The sequence below is a fragment of the Mobula hypostoma genome, chromosome 12 (assembly GCF_963921235.1).
Source record: "Mobula hypostoma chromosome 12, sMobHyp1.1, whole genome shotgun sequence".
Classification (NCBI taxonomy): Eukaryota; Metazoa; Chordata; class Chondrichthyes; order Myliobatiformes; family Myliobatidae; genus Mobula; species Mobula hypostoma.
This window is the reverse complement of record NC_086108.1, coordinates 47,217,291-47,242,066: the sequence shown is the minus strand read 5'-3', so window position 1 is coordinate 47,242,066 and position 24,776 is coordinate 47,217,291. Positions and strand designations below refer to the sequence as shown.

The window sequence follows — 24,776 nt, the reverse complement described above, 5'->3', positions numbered from 1 at the left end:
TCCTTTCACTGAAGTAAGCATTAAAATACCTGAATCCGTTTATGGATTACAAGGAACACCACCTATCAATCTTGGTAATTTTACTCTTATCATTCTGTTTCTAATAATCAGTCACCGAACCATGCCATAAAGTTAACTCCAAGTTTGTGTATTCTTCTGGAATGGGTACAGATATTTATTGTACAGTGTGGTTATTTACCCCATCTGCTCCATTTCAACTTGAAATAAAAGTAATGCAGACGGATCCTTATCTCTAGATTTTGGTTTTTAGCTTTGTAATTTACGCTATACTAGATTCTCATAAAGGTTCTTCTTAAATATTATGTTCTCAGTAGTTATCACCCTTTGAGGCAATGGTTTCCAGAGCACAATCAGTCTGAGTGACAGCAATTTTCAGTGGTCTTCTCTGATCTTTTTCTTCCTAACCTTATATCTTTGCAGCTTTTGTTTTTGACCACTATGCCGTTGGGAACTGTGTGATTCCTATTTACTCTAGCGGGGCCTAATTAGGGTTTGTATTCCATGCCATGCCCAGTAAAATTTTGTATATCCTCTATCTATCCAACTGATAATCTATCCAACCTGACACTTTTGTGAGTGTAGGTAGGACAGTTTCCAATGTTTTTGATAAGCTTTTGAAAAAAAAATCTTTTTTTAATCAGATGCTTACTGCAGCTTTCCTTGATTTTTTTTTTGTTTACTCACCTAATAGAAACAATGATCCAGAGAAAGAGGGGAAGATTTTTAAATCATTTATAATAAGCAAAATTTTTAATCTTGATATTAGACATTTCTATTGAGTCCTTTACTTCCACTCAAGAGGACAGAACAGTCAAACAGTGCAACATTCTCTCATTTTTACAGGAATTTGACCTCTTGTGTGAACCATTAAAACTTACTTAGAAGTATCATACTGAATTCCTTAAATCTGTGCTATCATATCATATACTGAAGCTGGTTAGAAGTATGCAGTAATTATAGTAATGCTTGGGTATTATGAAAGATGTATTATAGAATAGCTCTTTTTAGAAAGTTTATTTTTCTATTGTTCATGAGTCAATTCCAAATTGCACCTTATGACCATAAATACATGTAATTAAATATTTAAAAACACAAACACGAGGAAATCTGCAGATGCTGGAATTTCAAGCAACACACATAAAAATTACTGGTGAACGCAGCAGGCCAGGCAGCATCTATAGGAAGAGGTACAGTCGACATTTCGGGCTGAGACCCTTTGTCAGGACTAACTGACGAAGGGGCTCAGCCCGAAATGTCGACTGTAGCTCTTCCCATAGATGCTGCCTGGCCTGCTGCGTTCACCAGCAATTTTTATGTGTGTTGAATTAAATATTTATGTAGGCCCAGTTCTTGGTTGCTTCCTTTGTCTCTTGTCTTGACATTTAGTTAGGCTTTTGGTAAGATAACTGGGTAAATGAGCATCATGTCACATTTGGCAATGTGAAGTACTGGGTTATCTTGGGTTTTGTAACTTTTCATTATCCAAATATCACTGTATTATGAGATGCATATAAAATTGTAAAGGATTTATTAAATAAGTAATCAATCTGAACAATGTTAAAAATTCTGTTCTGAGATCCATCATTTATTTTCTTCCTCGAAAAGGAAAACAGAAGTATGACTCTTGAGAGTCGAATCATTTTTAAATAATTAAACATTTTTATTTTCTCTTTTCATACAGGAGTATTAGATCAATTATTTTAAACCTGCCTGCATTAATTTGACTTTCATACCCTGAATTTCTCCAACTGGTATATATTCATCCTCGAATATATAATAGGTTTTGTATACCTAACCCCTTAAGTTTGAATGGGAGCCATGAGTCAATTATCAATTAATTAATTTATGAGGCTGAACAATTTGTAGAATTATCTCTTTTAGTACCTTTTGAACTTGTTACCACAGAATTCTCAACACACAGATATCCATGTGATTTGGGCATGCTGCAAGAAGACGCAATTACAATCCCAAATAAAGTTATATAAAAATAAATCACTTTTGTTACACTTTAGTGTAGATAAAAATTAGATCTTAATGTTTTAATTTTTACACAGAATGGATTCCTTTTTCTTGGCTGAAATGTTCAAATACCTGTTCCTTCTTTTTGCTGAGAAAGAGGATGTTCTGTTCGATGTTGAGGATTATATCTTTACCACTGAGGCCCACCTGTTGCCACTTTGGCTTTCTACCAACTTCACCAAGGATAAGAAAAATGAGGTAGGTGACAATATTTATTGGAATTTTGCAAATGTGAATGGAATATATATAGATAGGCAAATCAATTAAAGTTACAAATTTAAGTTTGCTTTTGGATTATCTTCATTTGAGTTTTGATCTTATTGCTTTACGTAGGCTGATCTATTGCAATCACAACTTTATATCATCATGTTCTATCAAATTATTAGTGTACTATTATCTCTTAAACTGTATGTATTTTATGAGCAGCTGAATTGATGTAAAATGACACCTAAATGTTTGGTATTTCCAACAAGAAATCTACTACCATTGATTTTTATAAGTCCGTTATCATATGCTGTGTATGGTCTCCAATAAGAGAATCACTGATTTTCTTTTCTTTTGCTGAGTTTGTCCCATGATTTTTGAGAACCAAACCCAAAGGATTGGCACACAAAAATTGCTGATAGGAACTCAGCAGGTTAGGCAACATCCATGGAAAGGAATAGAGAGTTGACATTTCAGACCAAGACCCTTCATTCAGGACTCAAAGGGTTATTTTCTTTCCCCTGCATCCTGATTGATCTGCATTTTCCATATTTTCTACAAAGTCTTCCAAAAAATTACAGCAACTATAATGAAAGAAGTTATATGAATTGGATAGTTCACTGATTTATATTTGATTTTTTAATCTAAATATTGTGCTTTTGTTTGTGCATAACTTAAGTACACAAGTAGAAAAAAGCAGGTCTGCAACTGCAACTTAAGAAGACCAGTATCATCCCAGTACCTAAGAAGAACAAGGTTACGTGCTTTAATAACTGATGCGCAGTAGCTCTAATATCAACCATCATGAAATGCTTGAAGAGGCTTGTTGTGGCCTGCGTTTGTTCCAGCCTCCCATACAACCTTGATCACTGCAAGTTGTCTATTGCCAAAACATGACAATGGCAGACACATGTCCCTGGCTCTACACTTATCTCTGGAGTAGCTGGACAGTGAAGACAGCTGTTATATTATTGTTCATTGCTACAGCTCTGCCTTCGGTGCTAGAAAATGAACCTGAGGGTAGTATATGGTAATTTGATAATGTACTTTGTATAATTTCAAGCAAACTCACCTCCAAACTCCTAGACCTAAGGCTTAACATCTCTTTCTTCTGCAACAGAATTCTCAATTTCTTGACCTATAAACTGCAACCAGTAAGGATGGGTAGCAATGCCACAATCAGTTATTAGCACTGGCGCCCCACAAGGCTGCATTCTCAGCCCTCTACTCCCTGTATAGAAGTACGGTCACTCGAGTCGAGTATGATGTGCTCCTATGGGGTCATTCCCTTAATAGTGAAGGCCAATGCGTGACTTTGTTTAATGTGGGGAGGCTGTTTCATGGACAGCCACTACACGGTTCTTGACAAATCGGTGTTAAGATACAGTGGCGTGGAATGCAAGTCAACTAGGAGCCCTTCACTGCTGTAGCCTTGCTCCGCCTTCACTTCTGTTGTCACGTGTCATGAAGTCTGGGTTGGATTGCTCTTCGTCTCGTGTCTGGAGCCTCCATGGATGAGCCTAACAGGAGCTAAGCTCAAGAAGACGTGGCTCAGGAACTCACAAGCCTCTCCATCGTGACAAGATGATGTTCCTCAGGGAAGATGCCTGTATACTCATGATTCTGCCCTAACTTTGTGTACAAGTTTACAGATGATACCACTGTGGATGGGCCATGTCTTACATGATGATGCATAGGAGTAGAAGAAAGAGATAGGGAGTTTACTGAAATGGTGTCATGACAATAGCCATTACTCAATGGCAGCAAAACAAAAGAAAGGGTTAATGCATACTCCTTTCTTCATCAGTGGGGCTGAGATTGAAAGGATTGAGAGCTTCAGGTTTCTAGGAATAAACATCATCAATAGCCTGTCCTGTCGTAGCCGTGAAGACACCACAGCCAAGAAAGCGCATCAACACCTCTACTTACTCAGGAGACTAAAGAAATTTGGCATGCCCCTGTTTACCCTCACCAATTTCTATCAATGTATCACAGAAAGCACCCGAGCTGGATACATCATGACTACCCTGCCCGTGACCACAGGAAACTGCAGAGATGTGAACACAGTTCAGGAAACCAACCTCCCCTCTATATACAGTCTATACCTTTGCTGTCTCAGTGAGGTAGATCCCACCCACCCAAGATATTCTCTGCAAATTCCCATGGGACAAAAGTTATGAAAGTACATCCCATCAGGCTTAAAGGTAGCTTCTACCCCATTGTTATAAGACCATCCACAGAGGTTTTACTAACGTTTTCTGTTTTTACTTCTAAACATGCAGATGCAAAGTATGACTTTATTTTTATTCTCCTTCTAGACAACAAACTATGTAGTTTTGGATGACAGCAACTTTGATTGGTCATGCCCTAATACACAAGTTCTGTTCCCAAATGATCCTTCTTACGCCGACAGCATTCGTGAGCCCTTTAAAAATGTGGTGGACAAAACTTGCCCAAAGACCAGCACTCGACAGTAAGAATTACTAATACTACACTCAGACATTGTGATGCAGGATACAATCAGAGTTTGGGTATTTTTTTACCATGAAAATGTAATGATTATATCTCACTGGAACGGATGCTTACGCATGGCTTGTGCCTCACTCATCTCATGGTATTTACGCATCTCTGAATGACTATTTATTGAGTGATGTTACTTGTTTGTGTAAATGTACATGTCAGGTTAGAGATGCTGTAGAACCACAGGAACAGTTGAGTAATATGATAACATTTGTTATACATGCTGTGTTATCCCAGGGTCCTGTATTTCAGTATGGACTCTTAAGTAAGCTTTAGTACATTTAGATTATACAGGTTTGCTTTAGTTTAACAGGGTTAATGATGGTGTTTGGTGTTGAAATCTGTTTTTGCAAAATCCTAATAATGTGTACAAATGAGTGAACTGAAACTAAAATTAAAGATGTTAAGTTATGAAGGTACTTTACTCCAGGAAATAAAGTACAGTCTCTTAATTTAATTCTCCCTTCCATACCCAAGGTCAGAAATGAGAAATAAATTTGTGATTTTCTTTTTGTTGCAGGGAGGTAGGTGGCGATGGTCCTGGGGTCAGGTCACATCTGAGGGCCAGAGATTTTATGGCGAACAATCCTGAACACCTTGAGTTACTGAAGAAAATGGGAGTCAGCCTAATTCACCTCAAAGATGGCAGAGTCCAGTTGGTTCAGCATGCAAACCAGGTGAATCTGCTGCTTTGTTTTTGTCATTGATTACTTGCCCCTGGCTGGACACGGCCGTTCCCACAAGATAGCGCCAGAGTATCCCATCCTATTCTCAATGCTGTGCTGGGTTCAGGATCCGTTAGCACAGAAAGTGCTAAACAGAAATATACTATTTAAAGTACAAATCCAGTGAGAAATGATTTGAATTTAATGAATATGTAAAAAACCGTTGTTAATAAAATGGAACTGATAGCAAAAAACAATACATGGAGATTATGTGTGAAGCATTGTAAGTAATGATAAACAAATGTAGTAAATATAGGCAGATGGCATTTTTGTGTAATCACTAGATGAACAAGAAATAATAACAGCTCAGTATATGTTTTAATAGATTTTTGAATGCAAAATGTTTGCTGGACATGAAAGACAGTCTTAAATAGGATTCTATGGTTTAAAAAGTCAGAAATTCATTATGTAATCTATGAGGTAAGTAATCTTCCGAGTACACAGACTCCCAGCGCCTGGGAAATACCCTCTATTCTTTATATCAAAACAAAAGCCATGAAACTGAATATAGGAGTAAAGATGTGTACAAATCTGCTGAAACATTTGTTTTTCAATCAGTTCTAAAACACTACGTGTTCAAAGGATGGAAGTGGAAGCAAAAATGAGAAATCACTGTCTCTTGTATCAAGGGAAGAATAAATGCAATAACAAGTGAATGACATGTTTTCCCCTCCCTCAGGCAGCAAGTGCACACGATGCAGAGGATGGTCTGCGTTTCATGCAGGAGATGATTGAATTATCTAGTCAGCAGCAGAAGGAGCAGCTGCCACCTCGGGCTGTCCAAATTGTCTCCCCTCCATTCCTCGGCCGAGTGGTACTCACAGCTGGACCAGCACAGTTTGGGACAGAGCTTTCCAAAATTACTAGTGGGGTATGAGTTTACTAATATTAATTGGTGTTTGAGTACTGATTTACGGACCTGTTGTAACTTCTATGGTATATGGCAATTTCAATTGAGATGCAAGATAAATACACTCAAAAAATGTTTAATATTATTTGATAGTTTTGGTATAAACACATTTAATAACATTACTAAAAGAGACACATGAAGTTGTCATTTTAAAGCATTGCAGCAAGAAAATGAGCCCTTAGGTCCTCAGAGATTGCAAACTTATAAATATCTAGTCACACAAATCACAATTTATTCTCCCCAATGTTCCTACCATCTACCCCAGATTCTAACATTTAGTTACATACTAGGGACAATTTACAGTAGCCGGTTAACCAACCAGCCTGCGTGTTTTTGGGATATGTGAGGAAGCTGTAACACATGGAGAAAGCACAATCTCTGTGTAGCACTGGAAGTCAGGACTGAGCATAAATTGTTGGAACTATGAGGCAACAACTATTGACTGCCACTGCATTCAAAGAGAAGCAAAAATATGCTGCCTTTTAAGTACAATTTGAAGGAAGGTAATTGTACTTTTTTAAGGGTTGTTCTGCAGGATAAACACAATTGAAGTGATAAATTAAGACTATTTCTGTAAATATTTATCTGGAAGAGGGGCATAAAGACAATGCTATGATGGCACTGATAGAATTTCAGGGTTATTGAAGTTGGTACTGGATGTTGCCAGATGAAAATACAAATATAAATAAAAATTCACATTCATGTCATCTTGAATTCTGTTTGCTTATTAATTCTGTCGAGTTAATGGGAAACTCCAAAGTTACTGGTGAATCCACATCCTACGAGAGGATGAATGTTATCTTCTGGAGAGATAGCAGCAAATATACTGTACATATCACTGAATGACTGGGTGGTGCCTCAACGTTCCTCATGGCTTTTGGGGGGCCAGAGTACAAGGCTGCTGTAATATCATGGGAACAATACCATTTTGTGAACTGTCCAGTTTAGCCTCTCCACGTTTCATTAAGTTGCTTACACCTTCATATTCTGATATTAGCAAATCCAGAAATTCTCACTTAGGCTTTTTTGTTCAGTTCAACAACAGATCCAGAGCTCTATCCAAAACTCCAGCTTATAAAATAGGCTGCATTGTTTTGCACGATTGGTAACCAGTTAAAAAGGGATTCAAATTACAAAATGTTTTAAATTCAGAATGGAGCTGTTGGTCCAAATTGCTGAAGTTATCCAAAAAACAGACATTAGAAGGTTTGGCTCATCATGATCTTATCCAGGTTTTTCACTTTATTCACACTTGCCTTACTCCTCTCCTCTGAGTTGGGATTACCCAAGTTGCCCAAATTTTGGAATAAGATAACAAAGAAGATTTGATAAATAACTAAAATAAACTGTATTTCTTAAAATTCACAACCTGGCAGAGCCTTTGATCCAGGGGCATTGGATCTGCTTATTACTATCATTGGATCAGCAACAAACCAGCAGAGAGCATGTTTCAGGTTTCCTGTTTTAACATCAAGGCTCATAGTTAAATATGGCAATGTAACAAATTTCACCACATATGCAGACGATATTAAACCTGATTCTGATTCAGAAATATTCATTAATAATGCCACTAATAGTACCAGCCTGTCTGTGGGAAATAAGGGCACGTGCAAAGTTGTTTGAAGGCAAGTGCGAAGATTTTATCTTCACTAGGATTAAATGTTTTAAAATATTAAAGTTTATATACAAAAGTTAAAAGTCCACTTGCAATTTCCAGAAAGGTTCTCTGAATTAAGGTCTTTTTTCTTTGGAAGGGGAGCGGCAGATGGAGATTTGGTCGAGAGTTTTCTATTGACATGTCAGAAAAATGGACAGAAAATCGTGGGGAGCATATTTCTAGTTTGTGATTGTAGAAATTTGAATTATTACAGTTGGGGTGAGCAAAGAATTTGGTGCACCAAGCATTGATCATGACCTGATCAATAAATGGGAACTTGATTGGTCAGCTGATAGCTAGACCCTTTTCCTCTACTTATACTTTATAGTCACCAAACAACTGATACTAGAGTGTACAATCATTGCAGCGATATTTGATTCTGCGCTTTCTGCTCCCTGGATTACAAATCGATAGTAAATATTAAAAATTTAAATTATAAATCATAAATAGAAAACAGAAAAATGGAAAGTAAGGTAGTGCAAAAAAACCGAGATGCAGGTCCAGATATTTGGAGGGTACGACCCAGATCCGGGTCAGGATCCATTCAACAGACTTATCACAGTTGGAAAGAAGCTGTTCACAAATCTGGCCATACGAGTCTTCAAGCTCCTGAGCCTTCTCCTGGAGGGAAGAGGGACAAAAAGTGTGTTGGCTGGGTGGGTCGTGTCCTTGATTATCCTGGCAGCACTGCTCCGACAGTGTACGGTGTGAAGTGAGTCCAAGGTCGGAAGATTGGTTTGTGTGATGTGCTGCACCATGTTCATGATCTTCTGCTGCTTCTTCCGGTCTTGGACAGGACAACTTCCATACCAAATTGTGATGCACCCTAGAAGAATGCTTTCTACGGTGCATCTATAAAAATTAGTGAGGGTTTTAGGGGACAGGCCAAATTTCTTTAGTTTTCTCAGGAAGTAAAGGCGCTGGTGGGCCTTCTTGGCAGTGAACTCTGCTTGGTTGGTCCAAGTCAGGTCATTTGTGATATTGACCCTGAGGAACTTAAAGCTTTTGACCTGTTCCACTTGCGCACCATCGATGTAAATTGGGTCTTCACACCATGCCACCAGGTTCTTAATTTCCTCTCTGTACTCAAACTCATCATTACCCGAGATACGGCCTACAATTGTTGTGTCATCAACAAACTTATATATTGAGTAGTTCGATGGAAACTTGGCTACACAGTCATGGGTGTACAGTGAGTACAGCAGGGGGCTGAGTACACAGCCTTGTGGGGCACCGGTGCTCAGAGTGATTGTAGAGGAGAGCTTGTCCCCTATTTTTACAGCCTGGGTCCTGTCTGTGAGGAAGTTGAAGATCCAGCTGCAGATCTGAGTGCTAAGGCCCAGGTTCCGGAGCTTAGGATTCAGTTTATTTGAAATGATGGTATTAGAGGCAGAGCTGTAGTCAATGAAAAGGAGCTTTACGTATGTGTCTTTATTCTCCAGGTGTTCTAAGGAGGAATGTAGGGCTAGAGAGATGGCATCTGCCATTGACCTGTTGCTCCGGTAGGCGAATTGCAAAGCGTCGAGGTTGACTGGTAGGCTGTGGTTGATGTGTGCCATAACCAATCACTCGTAGCACTTCATAGCAATTGATGTCAGAGCCACAGCTCGATAGTCATTCAGGCGTGCCACCTTGCTCTTCTGTTACTGCTGTTGTAAGCCATGCACCTGGCGAACAGGCTAAGAATAGTAAAAAAAAACTGGAAGAAATAGTGTAGAAATCAAATTTACTATTATTATCATACTTGAATAGGAAATATGTCAATTATAGAATAATCTGATTGTCAGCTTCAAAGTGACAATGACTTGCTGTGTAAACATTAATTACATCTCTGCGTTTCAAAATCCTTCATAGGTACGAGGTTATGTTGCAAAGAGTGAGCCCTACAATGGTTGTTCAGAAGTAACAAATCCCGAAGCAATAAAGGGAAAAATTGCCCTGATGCAACGAGGTCACTGCATGTTTGCTGAGAAAGCACGGAATGCACAGAAAGCTGGGGCGATAGGGGGCATTGTTATTGGTAAGATGTACAATTCTTGTTTTCACTTTCATATAGAGCATTATTGAAATAACAAACATCCCACAGTTATGAATGTTCCTGTACTGTGTCACTGATTAGGTTATATCAATACAGCTGAAGTACCAAACTGCATTTTGATGCTGGTTTTAATGACATGCACACTCATTATCCTGTTTTTCATTTTTTGCCTGAGCCTGTCACTTAATTTCTGTAAGGATTACAGTGATGAGTTATTCAATCTGATTTTCTTTGATTCCACTGCAACGATCAACAAAACCATCCTGCTCCATCTGTTCAACACACACAAAATGCTGGAGGCCAAGCAGCATCTACGGAGGAGAGTACAGTCGATGTTTCGGGCCTAGACCCTTCCTGCTGAAGTGTGCGTTGCTTGGATTTCCAGCATCTGCAGACTTTCTCTTGTTTGTGATTGGATTACTGCTCCGGCTGTTGTCTAAAAGGGTTGGAGTTCTCTAAGTGTCATTTTATCTGTCCATTTGCTGCATTGTGTTTGCCCGGTGACAACTGGAATCCTACAAAGGTCTCTCTTGGGCTCTCTGCTTTGCTACTTGCTGCCTCTTAGTGCTGTCATATTTAAGTTTGGAAGATTGATTACACACATTGTGTCTTGTTTCTCTTGATCCTTCCACAACCTTTGTGCTGAAAAACACTCATGACATCCACTTGTATCTGAATTTCCATTTCTTCTAACCCAGCAATGAGAAAATCAAAGCCACTGGCCCCACCACATTCACTGAGAGATTATCACTGTCTTCATCCTTCTCCCCAATCTGAATCACAGTACTCGTAACCTTATTTCTATTACCATTCCTGTGTATAAATCTAATTGCCAAAGAAATGCAGTACATGACAAGTGCTGCTACTTTAAGAATAGATGAATTATTAAATAGGAGCTGGTCACAAAGCTGTACCGAGGGCAATGGTGGTTGTGTGTTTAAATTTATGGATCTTGGTTAATTTTTTGTATTGCTGTGCATGTAAATTAAGTCCATTTTAGCATTTTTGTTCAAATTGTTGCAAAAATTGATATTCTCAAATGCATATGGTTTTCATTAATGTGATTTAATGAAGCTTTTAGGAACATGATTTTTTAATGTATTGTTGATGCGTACAAATTAGATGCCACATTTTTCAAATTAATCCTTAACATACTTGTCAAAAACACTGAAGTTGATTCATTTAAGAGTTGTTTTGCATGACATTCTTTTACATTTGGATGCTATTTGTCATTTACTGAAATTTGTTTATAAAAGCTCATTCTGCAGTGTAGACCAAATTTAATGGGTTGCAAATCAGTGTATGTGAGGTACTAAGAGCCTTTTTCTAGTTAGTTCTAGGCCATAAAATGGAGTGCTCTGTATCTGGCACCATCTAACCATCTCATTTAAAGACAAATGTAGAAAAGTAAATATTTCTGTACTGGAATACAGTGTTGGGATGGTCTATATTCATTTAATCATCACCTGAAGGTGGGAAAATTATCCCTCAATGACAAATGTTGAATGTGAGGTTCGGTTAACTGTGCAGCTTAAAATGAGCCAAGCTGTCATTTGTTAGTTCTTTTCTGCAAAAGAATAGAACTTAATGGGCACTAAAGATTTTGGTTGTCTGTTTGTATTCTACCGTTGTTTTAACTGAACTTGCTATTGGACAGATGACAATGAAGGAAGTAGCAGTGACACGGCCCCCCTCTTCCAGATGGCTGGCGATGGAAAGAACACTGACGACGTTACAATCCCAATGCTTTTCCTCTTCAATAAGGAAGGAAATATCATCATTGATGCTATGCGGGAATATCAGGAAGTAGAAGTGCTGCTCTCAGATAAAGCAAAAGATAGAGGTAAATTTAAACAGACGGAAAGTCATTCTATGCCCAGAGTGATTTATCATGCTCCTTTTTTAAATGTAGCTTAAAGTTTGTAGCCTTCCATGCTTGATAAACCTATCCTTCTGCATTGAAAACTTAAAATACTGTTGCATGTTGTCAGTGCCCAGTGTTTCACATCACACAAACGTCATTATTTCTGGAGTAAAGCGGCGCAAATGTCAGGACTGGGATTATTACTTTACTGGTAACCCAATATTCCAAACATTAAATGCTAAACTATTAAAGGAATGAATGCAAATTAATTTCCTTTAATTCTCTATATCTGATGTCTTTTTTGCTTACCTTTATATCTGTGTCTCTTTCCCTATTTTTCTAGTTAAGCCTATTGACTTATTTTTCTTTTTATTAAATAAAAAATGGTGTTTTCTTTCTCCTGTTTTCTTTAACTGGATATCATTATTTATTTTGGGTGCAGAATAAATAATGGTGCCAGAACTCTGAGTGCTAACCCTTATTGCTATTTTGGGACAGACACATAATTTTTGGGATTAAATTTATTAATCTGACAAAACAATTGTGAATCTAAGAGGTTTTGCATTTGTTATTTTTAGAAATTTGAGAAGAACAGTATTAAGACCAGCATAAGTTGCCTATCCAAATTATCCTTGAGAAGTCGTGAAGGCCATTTTTTTGATCCACTGTAAATTGTGTCATGGTTAGGTAGCTGTTGGATAGGGAGTTTAAGTTGCTGGTATTGAGTAAACGTGCCAATTTATTTCCAAATCATTATGGGGTGTGACATAGAGTTCATCTCTCTTGCAATGGTGTTCCCATTTGTCCATTCTACTTGGCCTTCTAAATGAAAGGGGCAGTGAATTTGTAAGGTGCTGTCAAAGGAGGGTTGTGAGGGTGCTGTTATGAGTCTTGTTGACAATGGTTATTGCAGCTGTGGTGAACAGGGAAGAGATGTTCATGATGTTAAATTTGAAGTTGGTCAGATGGCCTGGTTTATCCTGGTCAATCTGATTGCTGTTATGTATCTTGAGTGTTGTTGGAGCTGCACTTCTACAACAGGTTGCAAAGTATTCCATCACATGTCTGAATTGTATCTTGTAGTGAATGGAGAAGTTTTGGGAAATCAAGAGGTGAATCATGTGTTGCAGAGTTCTAGCCTCTGGCCCATTCTTACACTCACAGTATTGATGTGGTCTGTGCAATTAAGCTGCTGCTCAGTGACAGCCTTAGAAATTGTGGAAGACGAGGCAATGGCACTGCCATGAAATGTAAAGGATACGTGGTTAGACCTTTTGTTTTTGCAGATGGTCATTGCCTGAAACTCAAGGGAATGCTGAAAATTACTGTAAGTGCTACTGCCTACTTACCAGCTGAAGCTTGGATAATGGTCCGGTCTTGTTTTAGATTATTTTATTGCTTGTGAATTGAACAGTGTGCATTCATTAGCATACATCTGATCTTCTGAGAGACTGTTAGATCATTTGAAGATAGAACACTATACAGTATTGAGGGAATTCTGGAGCTGATATGGATGTCCCCTGATTCTTTATTAATGTCAAGTTCAACTCCAAACAATAGAGAATTTATTTTTTGATTATCTTGAAGAAGTGGTGAAGGCCACTTTTTTAATCCACTGTAAATTGTATCATGGTTTTCTCTGGATCTCTGATTGCACTTTCTGCCAACTTCTCCCTTGATATCATGGATTCGCCTCTTTGGAAAATTGTTCATTTGTTCATGTTTGACTCAAGGTTGAAATGAAATCTGCAGTCAATTGCTTCTGGCAGAATCTAAAATGAACAGGGTACTTGTAAGTAAGTGCTACTGGTTAACACTGTTAATATCTTCCCTCACTTCATGATGGAAAGTAGGTGGTAATTGTTCATGAGTCAGATGTAACTCAACATCTTGAACTATTATTCATAGGTTGTGTGTGAATAAACATTTGCATGTATAATTAGACCAATCATAGAATGATTTTTGTAACCAGTGTTGCTTCTTTTTTTGCGTCACATGGACAAAAATAACAGCCACAATTATTAAAGGTAAAAGAATTAGAAATTACATTGGTAAGAAGTTTCTTTTAAAATTTAATCTTACTTAATGGTCAACATCATACCTGGCCATGTATATCATGTGTTTGTATGTCAAAGGATATCACTTGGAAAACATATAGGAAGTGTGTAGTAGTGGCTGTCAGTCTATAATGCATTCAGCTTTTCTTCCTTTTTCTCAACCTTGAGTTTTTGTCCATAGCAATACAATTGTGACTAGGGGTTCGGTAGCATGAAGAATTAATTCCAGCATTCTAATTCATGCTATTAATTTTAATGAAAGTAAGGTTTTGCCTCCAAAAGCCTCAGTTAAGCAGAAGCCACTGCAGAAGCTAAATTGACTGAACTAGATAGAGGGTATAATATTAAACAATGAAATCTGAACAGCAGGACAATGAGAAATGAGAAATGGCAAAGGCCGAGGATGGTGATGTGGGCTGTGATGATACTTTCAAGGATTTCTGAGAGGAAAACCTTGGAGATGAATCTGCAGTTTGCAGTGACTGACAAATTGAGGGCAGGATTTTAAGGAGAAGAGTAGTTTTAAAGGGCTTGGAGGCAGTATGCTAGGATTACTGTTAAGATCTAACTTGGGAGGCAGAACTGATGAACGGTTTAATTGGACTAGAGTCAAGGGTGCAGGAGATCGGTTCACATGGACAATTTGGTAAAAATGGGGTGGGGTAGATGGTGCAGGGCCTGAAGATGGAGTTAAACTAAAGCAAGATATCATTTTGGGACTAGGGTAGGGTGGCAACTAACTTGATTTGAAAAATAGAATAGATACAATTGCTGTAATTTTTGAATGAAAAGAGCGTATGTTGGAAATACTTAGCAGGTCAGGGAGTATCTGTGGAAAGTGAAAGGAAGACAACAGCTTGAGGGAGATTTTGTTTGGACTAAAGGGGGGGGGGAGTGGCAAGAACAGACAGTATTAATCAAGGCAAAAATAGTAAATGAACGGCTTGATGGAAAGAAGAAGGAAATGTTGGATGGTGGGGTTGTGCTGATGCCAGTACTGCTTCTGGAAAACAGCTGGGATTTTTTATTTTGAGAGCATTCTAAATAGTGTAGAAGAGAGCAGGACTGATCTGGTTTGTTTTATGTGATGTTATGATAGTATTTAGTTATGTTGCCTGGCATAAATAGACAAATTTGTTATCTAGCATAGTCATCCAAATCCTGTGTCCCATAGAATGTAGGGAACAGGGATAAAGTCAGCATACCAGTAAATGACCTTGAGGTGTAAAGATGTGATTGAGCAGATTAAAAGTTGTAGAAATACTATGGTTAGAATTTTAAATTGCCACTGTATGTGATTTCAGGAGGGTTTTTTCCAGAGGGCTGAGGTTGGAAAGAAATAAGGTGGTGAATGGAGTTCTAAGGAAATGATCTGAGCTGATCTTAAATCTGATTGATTACATGGAAGAAGTGGGGCCATGTGAGATAATATGATCAATGCATGTTTATAAATAAGGTAAATTAAAATGGCTAAATTGATTAATTATTGTCACATGTACTGAAGTACAGTGAAAAAACTTGTCTTGCATACTGTTCATATAGATCAATTCATTTCAACAGTGAGGTGGTACAAGGCAAAGCAATAACAGAGTGCAGAATAAAGTGTTACAGTTATAGAGAGAGCGCAGTGCAGTTAGACAATAGGATGCAAGGTCATAATGTGGTGGTCTGTAAAGTCAGGAGTCCATTTTATCGTACGAGGGAACTATTTAAAAGTCTTATAATAGCAGATGGAAGCTGTCCTTGAGCTGATGGTACCTGTTTTTGGGCTTTTGTATCTTCTGCTTAGTGGAAGGGGGAAGAAGGGAGCATGCCCAGCTACTGTAAGGTTACGTGGTAGAAGGAATAAAGGCATAGGCTATTTTCTAAACAGGGAGTGATTGATAAACTGGAGGTGCGAAGGAACTTGGGAGTCCTAGTGCGGGATTCTGTAAATGTTAACTTGCAGGTTGAGTTGGTGGTAAGAAAGGCAAATGCACTGTTAGCATTTGTTTACAAAGGATTAGAATATAAAAGTAAGGATGTAATACAGTACTGAGACTTTATAGAGCACTGGTCAGCCCGCATTTGGAGACTTGTGCTGTTTTGAGCACCACATGTAAGAAAATATTTGCTGGCGTTGGAGATGATACAGAAAGTGTTTCCAAGAATGATCCTGGGAATGAAAGGATTAAATATGATATGCACTTGATGGCTTTGGGCCTGTACTTGTTGGAGTTTAAAAGAATAAGAGGTTATCTCATTGAAAGCACAAACATGAGGAAATCTGCAGATGCTGGCATTTCAAGCAACACACATGAAAAATGCTGGTGAACGCAGCAGGCCAGACAGCATCTATAGGACGAGGTACAGTCAACATTTTGGTCTATAGGAAGAGGCTGTACTTCAGCTGTACGTCGACTGTACCTCTTCCTATAGATGCTGCCTGGCCTGCTGCGTTCACCAGCATTTTTTGTGAATATTGAAAGGCTTGGAGAGAATGGACATGGAGAAAATGTTTCCAATAGTGGGAGGTTCTAGGACTAAAGAGCACAGCTTGGAATCAAAGGTCATCCCTTTGGAACAGATTATGAGGAGGAATTTCTTTAGCCAGGGAGTTGTGAATCTATGGAGATCATTGCCATAGACATCCGTGGAGGCCAAGTGACTGGGTATCTTTAAAATGGAGATTGATAGATTCTTGATTAGTAAAGTTATGGGGAGAAGAATGAGCAGGAGAATGGGGTTCAGAGGGAAAATTAGCCATGATCGAATGGAGGAGCAGATGGTAGGCCGAATGGCTTAATCCTGCGCCTTTGTCGGTCTAAAACACTGAGGAGAAACAGGGAAGAATGGGTTGAAGTACGTGAGTATCAGACGTTCATTGTGCAGAGACACAGGAAGCAGGTTGCAGTCTGTAAGATGATGGCTGATAGGATGGAGACAAAATCTGAGCATGAACGGTAGTTGGGATGTTCTATAGTCCAGAACTTCAGGATCGCCTAGATGTAGAACTTCCTTCCTGGCTTTGGGTGTTGGCTTGCAACAGTCCCTTAATATCTGTGGAAAACAGTGGTTGCTGTGTCTGCTTCTGAGTAATGTAGTTTATCATTTATAAAAGGTAGTTTTCACTTGTAATCTCTTGAGAAAGATCCATATCTGTTTATGCCACACAGTCACTATAGGTTTGTCATCTAAACAGTAAAAGATTGTTGCTAAAGGCCATCTAGTGATTTGAAACAGAATTTACTAATAGGCCATTGTCAGATTTATAATATCTTGTAAAAATATTGTTATCATTATTATTTGCACTTGTAATTTTACCATTAACAATATTTTAATACTTGGATTTTAGATCCGGATATGGAAGAATTGGAACAAAATTCTGAAGATGATTTGCAGTCCAGAGAGCCGAGTTCAACTACTTTTGAATGTCAGAGTGAAGCAGTATCTTACATTAAAATCCCAAGCGATGAGAAAGCTGATGAATCAGTGAGCGAGGATGATGCCAGTGATCAGTTAATCATGCCTGGTGCAAAGATACAACTAAGTAATGAAATTCTGGATATGTTGAGTGGTTCTGATCAGAATCCAGGTAACACACCTACAGATGCATCCTCAGATACTGCTGATGTCAAAGATCAGGACATGCAAAGGACAGATTGTCAAGAGAGCTCTGAAGATGGACGGGAACCATGTGCTCAGTTATCAGATCAGGTAAAGGAAGGGGCTGATAATGAGGTGGAGACAGAGCAGGAATCCAATCCAAATATTAGTCAAGAGACAGAGGCTCGAACAATAGACTCCTTGTTATCAGACTGGAAGGAAGAGATAGACGCCTTTGAAATGATGGATAAAGATGAGCTATGACGATGATTATACATTTGTACAATGGGATTTTGCTCCATTTCCCTCCAATGAACTGGTGAAATTGTGCACTGTGGCATTCCCTGATCAATTGGAAGAATATGCCGATCTGTCTTTTTGATTTGTTGCAAATTTTAGAAGTGGAGAGAATATCCTCAACATACTGATCATCTTTTCTAACTGTTTAATCTGAAGATACCTGTCAGATAAATGGTTTTCCTGAATCAGCATGCCTCAGACTGTGAGAAATGTGCCAGGGTTGAGAGAACTTGTGTTGCATTATTTTCTACCTTCCCTACTTTTCCCATTCATTTGCACACTCCTTCACTCTAATCTTATTGTGTTACTGCAGGTTTTAAAACACCACAATTCTGTTGCATTTATCCATTGTATGGGTACAACCAGATTAAAGCACCAGATTGTTTTTTTTTTTGGTAATTACTGAAATATGATTTTAGCTTCTATTTTGTTTTTCTAACAGATTGAAAGTATTTCTTTACAGGACTGCCTCCAGCAGTGAAACTTATTATCAAGTGTTTTCAGTACTATCCCAACTAAATGAGGGAAAAAATGAAGGATTTGGTGTTGTCAGAAACTGAAAAAAAATGAACAAACTTGATTTTTACTTTGCTCTGTCTTGATTGTCCATGTTCCTCCATCACACTTCTTAACCTTTTTAATATGGGGCAGTGATAACACCCAGTCAGTGCAGGCGTTCAAACCAATGACTACCACAGTGGCATTGATCTTACGCATTCTCAAGTGGACAGAAATCTGGTCAATTTGCTAGAACCATCAGCCCAATAACTGTTGACTGAATAATTCTCCTGTTGAATCCACATCTAGTTACAGCTTTGATATCAGATGATAGGTTGGTTAATCTCATAAAAGCTTCTGGGTAACAGGTGGCAGCTCTTCTATATTGGTTAATACTACAAACAAAACTAGTTTGTAAGACCATTTTAGTTTAAATTTATAAGAAAACATAGTGTTTTTTATGTTTTATAAAAAATAGTTGAATTGTGTAAGGCTAGGAGTTAGCAATGGAATATTATCTTAGACCAGTAGTTTGGGGAAGCCAACACTGTCACGTACAAACAGCAGCAAACCTAATGTTTGTGAACTTCTTAATAGATCACAACATTATAGATAGTGTGCAGTTTGCAAGAATATTTACCTTCCAGAGACTTCCTCTGCAATTTGAGCTGAGCTTAAATGTTCAAGATATTTTACCTGTTGAATATTTTCTCCAAAACGCATTAATTGCAGATTGATAGAACTTTAAATGCTTCTTTTTTCTGTCTGATTCAATGGAATTCCATGAGTAACAGTTGTCATTAGCCCTATTATTCTAATAGATGAGGGATGTTGAGCCATGAAGTAAATGGTTCATTGGCACCACTTTTGATTCCCTTTAAAGTGATGCAACCCTCTCCCAAATCTAGAAATAATTAGTTGATGAACATGTGGAATTGTTCAATTTATGCTCCCATTAAGTGCCTTGCAATATTTTACTAAGTTAAAATTCACTCTATAAATAGAAGTTGGTGTTAAACTCGCAAAATAAGTGGAAGTTGGTGTTAATTGTTCTTTTACTATGTTTTTGGATAACATAGTTTGGTTGATGAGCGTGCAGCCTAGCATGCTATTGTGTAATGTAGGCTAGATTCTGTTTGTGTTGCTGAACCAGTGACGTTCAGTTGCAATATTACAATTGATCTCATTGTCACTAGATTAGCAAAAGGAAATGTAAGTCAGTGTGCCCTTCTATTACATAAGCAGAAGTTTTGTGCCTTGATCTATTAGGTTTCTCAATTGATTGCTTGACCAAGGCAACTTAGAGATTCAATGGCCGCAATACTTCTTGGCTGTGACTGGGTGCGTGTAAGAATTAGTAATTTGCTAAGATGTTAGAAACTAGACAACGGTTGCCAGATTGTATCCCCAACAATGTGTGAAGCAAGACAGATTCTTTTGAAAAGGCACAGTTGTTTCATGGATCTAATTTTCTTCTCTAACAAATTAGTTTACTGATATGCTGTGTTCTTGTATGTTAGTGTACTCTGTAACCTCTGTTACCCTGTGCAAATAGTTCAACTGTGGGGCAAAATAAACCCTTTGGTAGAAAATCCCTGCAAGTTAAATTTCATTTTGAGCAGTTGCTCGTTGTAGGAGAATGTTGGACATTTTCAAGAGTGGTGAATATTTGGAATTCAGTTTTAAATATTGAATGTGATTGATATGGAAAATATTGTTTCCTGATGTTTCATTTGTAATGTTGTGTCTTTAAGTCATGTAGTGTACATTAAGATCTTTTGGGATAGGCAGTGTAAATCACTTATGGACTGAACCCTCTTTGCACATGGCAAAAAATGCACATTCTTATAAATAAGTGTAAATCGCACACTATCAAATGGAGATATTTTCTTTACTTTTTGTGTATTCAAAACCTGTACTTGTGTCAGGTTGAAGAAATGCTCCCAGTTCTCAAAGGGTAAAACTGCCAAGGATCTTTAGGTTCTTTTGTCACAATGGATTTGATAGTCTGTATGGCATTATTTTTCAATATTAATGATTATTTCCATAAAACATAATTTGTAAGCCTTCTCAGTGTCCAACTATGGTGTATATTACTGGTCATTATTATATAACATAATAATTGATGTTGACAAATTTTGAAAACTGTTTAATTCCATAGTTATGTTATAATTTGAGCAGGTATCCTGCAGATATAGAGAGCTTTTGCCTAGATGCTGCTGAATGTAGGAGGTATACAGATAGTTGTTACTTTGCTGACCCAAATATTACAATTATTAGAAAATTATTAGGAAGTGTTTTTTTTAATTATTGTTAAAGTTACCTATATCACTATGGTCCAGATTGACGGAACCGGCTGGTGGCCTAGTGGCATCAGTGCCGGATTTTGGGACGAAAGGTCCTGAGTTCAAATCCAGCCAGCTCCCCTGCACGCTTTCCATCTATGCTGGGTTACGAGCTGGTGATCTCTTTGGAAACTCACCCAGCAGAAGGCAATGGCAAACCACTGCTGTAACTTGCCTTGTATGCGGTTCCCCACTACGTCAAAGAGGCGTGGAGGGAAATATCGTCCGCTAACCGGAGAAACTCCGGATGCGACATACTTTTCCTTTTTCCAGATTGATGAACTCTTAAGTGCATCTGCAATATTAAATTGCTTAACCATTTACTATGGCAAAAGTAGGCACTAAAAACCCTTTTTATTTTAATTGGAAGGGAAGGATCAGTAAACAATTTTACTCTTTCTGTATGACTTTATGGTGAAGTAGTATGAAGATGTGTTCCTGTATTTTGAGCAGGATACAGAGCACACAACAGCTATGTTTATTCTTTTCATGATCTGTCATATTGACTGAGTGATTACAAAACAGCTAAGTGTTATCTGTTATCATGTCCATTCTCAACTACAAGCGTTTCAAAGGATATAGGATTATTTTCTAGGTCTAAATGTAACAGAGGATCTCTATTGAACTTTCAAACCAAGAAACCCAAATAAATGAAGGGAATTTACCAGCCCTGTATGAAACAAAAAATGCTGAAAAACATTTTGCAGATCAGCCAATAAATATGGGGTTGGAAGAGAAGCCACTGACATTTTAAAGCTGGCATTGCTTTGTGCAGCATCAGCTATTACAACCTCCCACCAACACTGTCCAACCTGCTGAGTATTTCCAATATTTTTTAGATGTCCAACAACGAGGATTTTACTCATTTGTAGGTTGCAATTGGTGATAACACTGTAGCCCGCCAAAGTAGAGAAGACTGGACAATTCCCCTGTCAAATAGGCATGGGGACAACACTGTTTTAAGTGACGAGTGTAATGCATGTAACTTATGTCCAAAAAATCTTTCACTCAGTGCATTTTTCTAGGGGAAATTATCTTTGTTTTACTGGGAGACATTTCTGTAGTATTTGTTCCTTGTTCTCATTTAGTGAGAACATTGATCTTTCTTGGTTTTCAATGGACACTTTGATTTGTGTCATATGGTCTATCCACCTCCAACGCATTGGCTGATGCACTGTTGCCAAGACTCATTAGATTATTGATTTTGACGTCCTGTGGGTGGTGCGGCACTGAGCTGCATCATGTCACAAAGGTTTAAGATCAGATGGGAAATGTCAGTTTCATGTTAAAATAAAAACATGCAAAAAATAAGGTATCCAAAATATACAATTTATTTTTTAAGGGAAAGAAACTTTAGCATAGTACTGATTTAAAAAAAAAGCTATGTATTTTCTTTTCTCAGAAGACTTAATTTTAATTGTAATTAAATTTAACATTGGAACCTGTTCCTTCATTGTGACTGTGGCATACTGTGTCCCTTAATTTGTAGAATTTGCACAGCAAGTGCTGGAGTTCATGTCTTTCTATAGCAGAATGGTGCACGCACTGCAGAAAACCCTGTAAATAATATTGACAGCTGTAAAATGTAAACTGATATAAAAGGATCTGGTTAATTTTGTAGATATGATCACTGTATATATTTCTGCATTTGATTACTGTGATTAGTTCTGACTGTAAAGATTTAATAAACCGATGTAAATATAATGAAGTCTCTTTCAATTTGTTGATCTAAAAAAATCACAATAAAAAGGATGCCCTAATGTTGGAATTCATATTGAAACTTCAAAATTTTGTTTTAAATTTGTCTATTAATCTTTTGGCATTGAAATTTATATACACTATAACTGAATATAAAGTACATACCTGTTTGATACATCTTCTTAAAAGCATAATGTTCTTGATAGTTTTATGAATCAGTATCATCAAAAAACTTCCAATGAGTAAGTAAGTAATATGCTTAAAGCATTTACCTGCTATGTTCTGGATGTTAACAGCATGCATGCAGAAGCTGGTGAGTGACACCAAGGTCAATCCAAAAATAAGGAAAACAAGAATGGATTCTTGGAGATGACGTGGAGAGGAAAGGAGAGTCATGCACAAAGATATGTGGACTTTGTACAGACTGGGCTGAAGAATGCGCCCGTAAAGTTGGAGAACTAAGGAGGTGTGATAGTGGAAGTGTGCTAGACACTGCAGGAGATGACAATTGAATTACATAAAATTGAATTCAAGAACATTATTCATCATTTATGGCATTCTGTTTCTGAAATTAGAAACTAGATAGCTATAAAATGAAAATCCTGGGGGTGGGTGGGCACTACCTCTAGAATTATCGCAGTTCATGTGATGTCGCTCCTACACTGGTGTTGCCAACATCTTGTGCTTTTATTTTGGGTTTCCAGCACCTACACATTTTTTCTCTGATCCAGCTCTGTGTGGGTTGATTTACACACTGCAATTTCAGCAAAGGAGAAAATCTCATTATTATTTTTCAGTGGGGATCTTGTTAGTTTAGGATCCTATGTTTCTATAATTTGGCTTCTGAGATGAATAGCAAGTAAATCATTGAAAACATAATAAGGTCAGTAGGAGGTAGCACATGCTGTATTGCTTAGCATCTAATAATTCAGCTCTAGCTTTTCATTCTCTCTTTTCACCCCATCATTCTGTCCCATACTGGGAAGAGTAAATAAATCATTAATAGGTGCTTCTCTCTTTAATAAAGATGTGTTGAGTATGATGTGCTTCATTTCACCTTAAATCTGTAAAGTAAATCTGGAATGACCATAAAATTGGTGATTTTTTATTAAAGTGCAGCTCTTTGATTTTGAATTTGTGAACGAAGGAAGCCCACAATCCCTAGCTGGTCTGCCCTGTACGTAACTGCAAATCCACCAGCTTGGTGACAGTGCTATTTCAGAGATCTTTGAGTTCAAGTGTTGGGTATTATAGCCTTGCTAGCAACAAACACATACTGAGAACATTTTTTTTAAAAGCTCCATTGAAGTTAGTGGAGATGTGAGCCATATTGAATGATGCTCTACATCTCCAATTGCTACGCAGCATCCAAAGTTTAATGAGTGTTGAGCTATGTGGCCAAAGCAACACCATTCCAGTGTTCAGTTCAGATTATTGATGCGTAAGACAGAGATTCACGTGCTGCTGATAGTGCAGGTAAGAGTCCTGAAGCTGACCCATACTGACAGGTCAAAGGTAGGAGAGACCTGAACTTTTTTTTTCCTTATTCAATATTATGAAGAGGGATAATTAAAATGATTTTTCCTACAAAATACATAAATCAAAATTAATTAATGACAAATTATAGTGTGATGTCAGGAAGCAGTTCTTGGATTAAAAATATGCAACAAAATTGCAGTTATGGATACAGCAGGGAGGTTAAAAACGTTAAAATTTGCTGAAGAACCAATAGCATGCCACGGTCCTCACTGGCCATAGACATAATACCAGATGACTGGAGGGTGGCAAATGTTATTTCTTTGTTCAAGAAAGGCAACAGGGATAATCCTGGGATTCATAGACCAGTACCTCCAAGAGGACCACAACCTTGTCATAGGGTCTGGAGGCTTGTAAGCCTCAATGACCCAGAGATCTATATTGGCTGGAGTCAGGGCTTCATAGTTTGGCTCTTGGTAGGGTCAGACTAAGAGTGGTCCAACGATCCTCCAGGTTTGGGGGTTCAGCTCAGGGCTAACAACCCTGACTGGTAAAACAAAACTGTTATGGAAACACCAATGAAGAATCCTACATCTAAGTGTGACGGTATTCCCGAGTCTCCTCTGAGAGTTGCATGACTGACAGTAGTGAAGACCAAGCTACCGACATGATGAAGGAAGCCCTGAACACTGCCAGAGATAGAGGACCTTCCTTTCTGCCCTAAGCACCAACAGCAGGATGGGCAGTAGAGAGTTAGACCAGTGAGCCATACTTTAGTGGTGGGCAAATTATTAGAGCAGGTTCTTCAAGACAGGATTTCTGAGCATTTGCAGAAGTATAGTCTGATTAGGGATAGTCA

General features: G+C 38.0%; 1 protein-coding gene across 2 annotated transcripts in view; it reads left to right on the top strand.

Annotated features, from left to right (window-relative positions):
- The window catches only part of edem3 (ER degradation enhancer, mannosidase alpha-like 3), a 68,785-nt gene extending 46,674 nt beyond the window's left edge, over nt 1-22,111 (top strand). Inside the window, exons 14-21 of one of the 2 annotated variants that reach the window (XM_063064008.1) lie at nt 2,076-2,238; nt 4,563-4,717; nt 5,285-5,441; nt 6,169-6,360; nt 9,911-10,076; nt 11,752-11,937; nt 13,971-13,985; nt 17,350-22,111. In XM_063064008.1, the coding sequence (XP_062920078.1) occupies nt 2,076-2,238; nt 4,563-4,717; nt 5,285-5,441; nt 6,169-6,360; nt 9,911-10,076; nt 11,752-11,937; nt 13,971-13,985; nt 17,350-17,864 (1,549 nt within the window). In that variant the 3' untranslated portion in view covers nt 17,865-22,111. The remainder of the gene's footprint in view (nt 1-2,075; nt 2,239-4,562; nt 4,718-5,284; nt 5,442-6,168; nt 6,361-9,910; nt 10,077-11,751; nt 11,938-13,970; nt 13,986-17,349) is intronic. The other variant, XM_063064009.1, reaches the window with a different exon arrangement.
- The last annotated feature ends 2,665 nt before the right edge of the window (nt 22,112-24,776 follow it).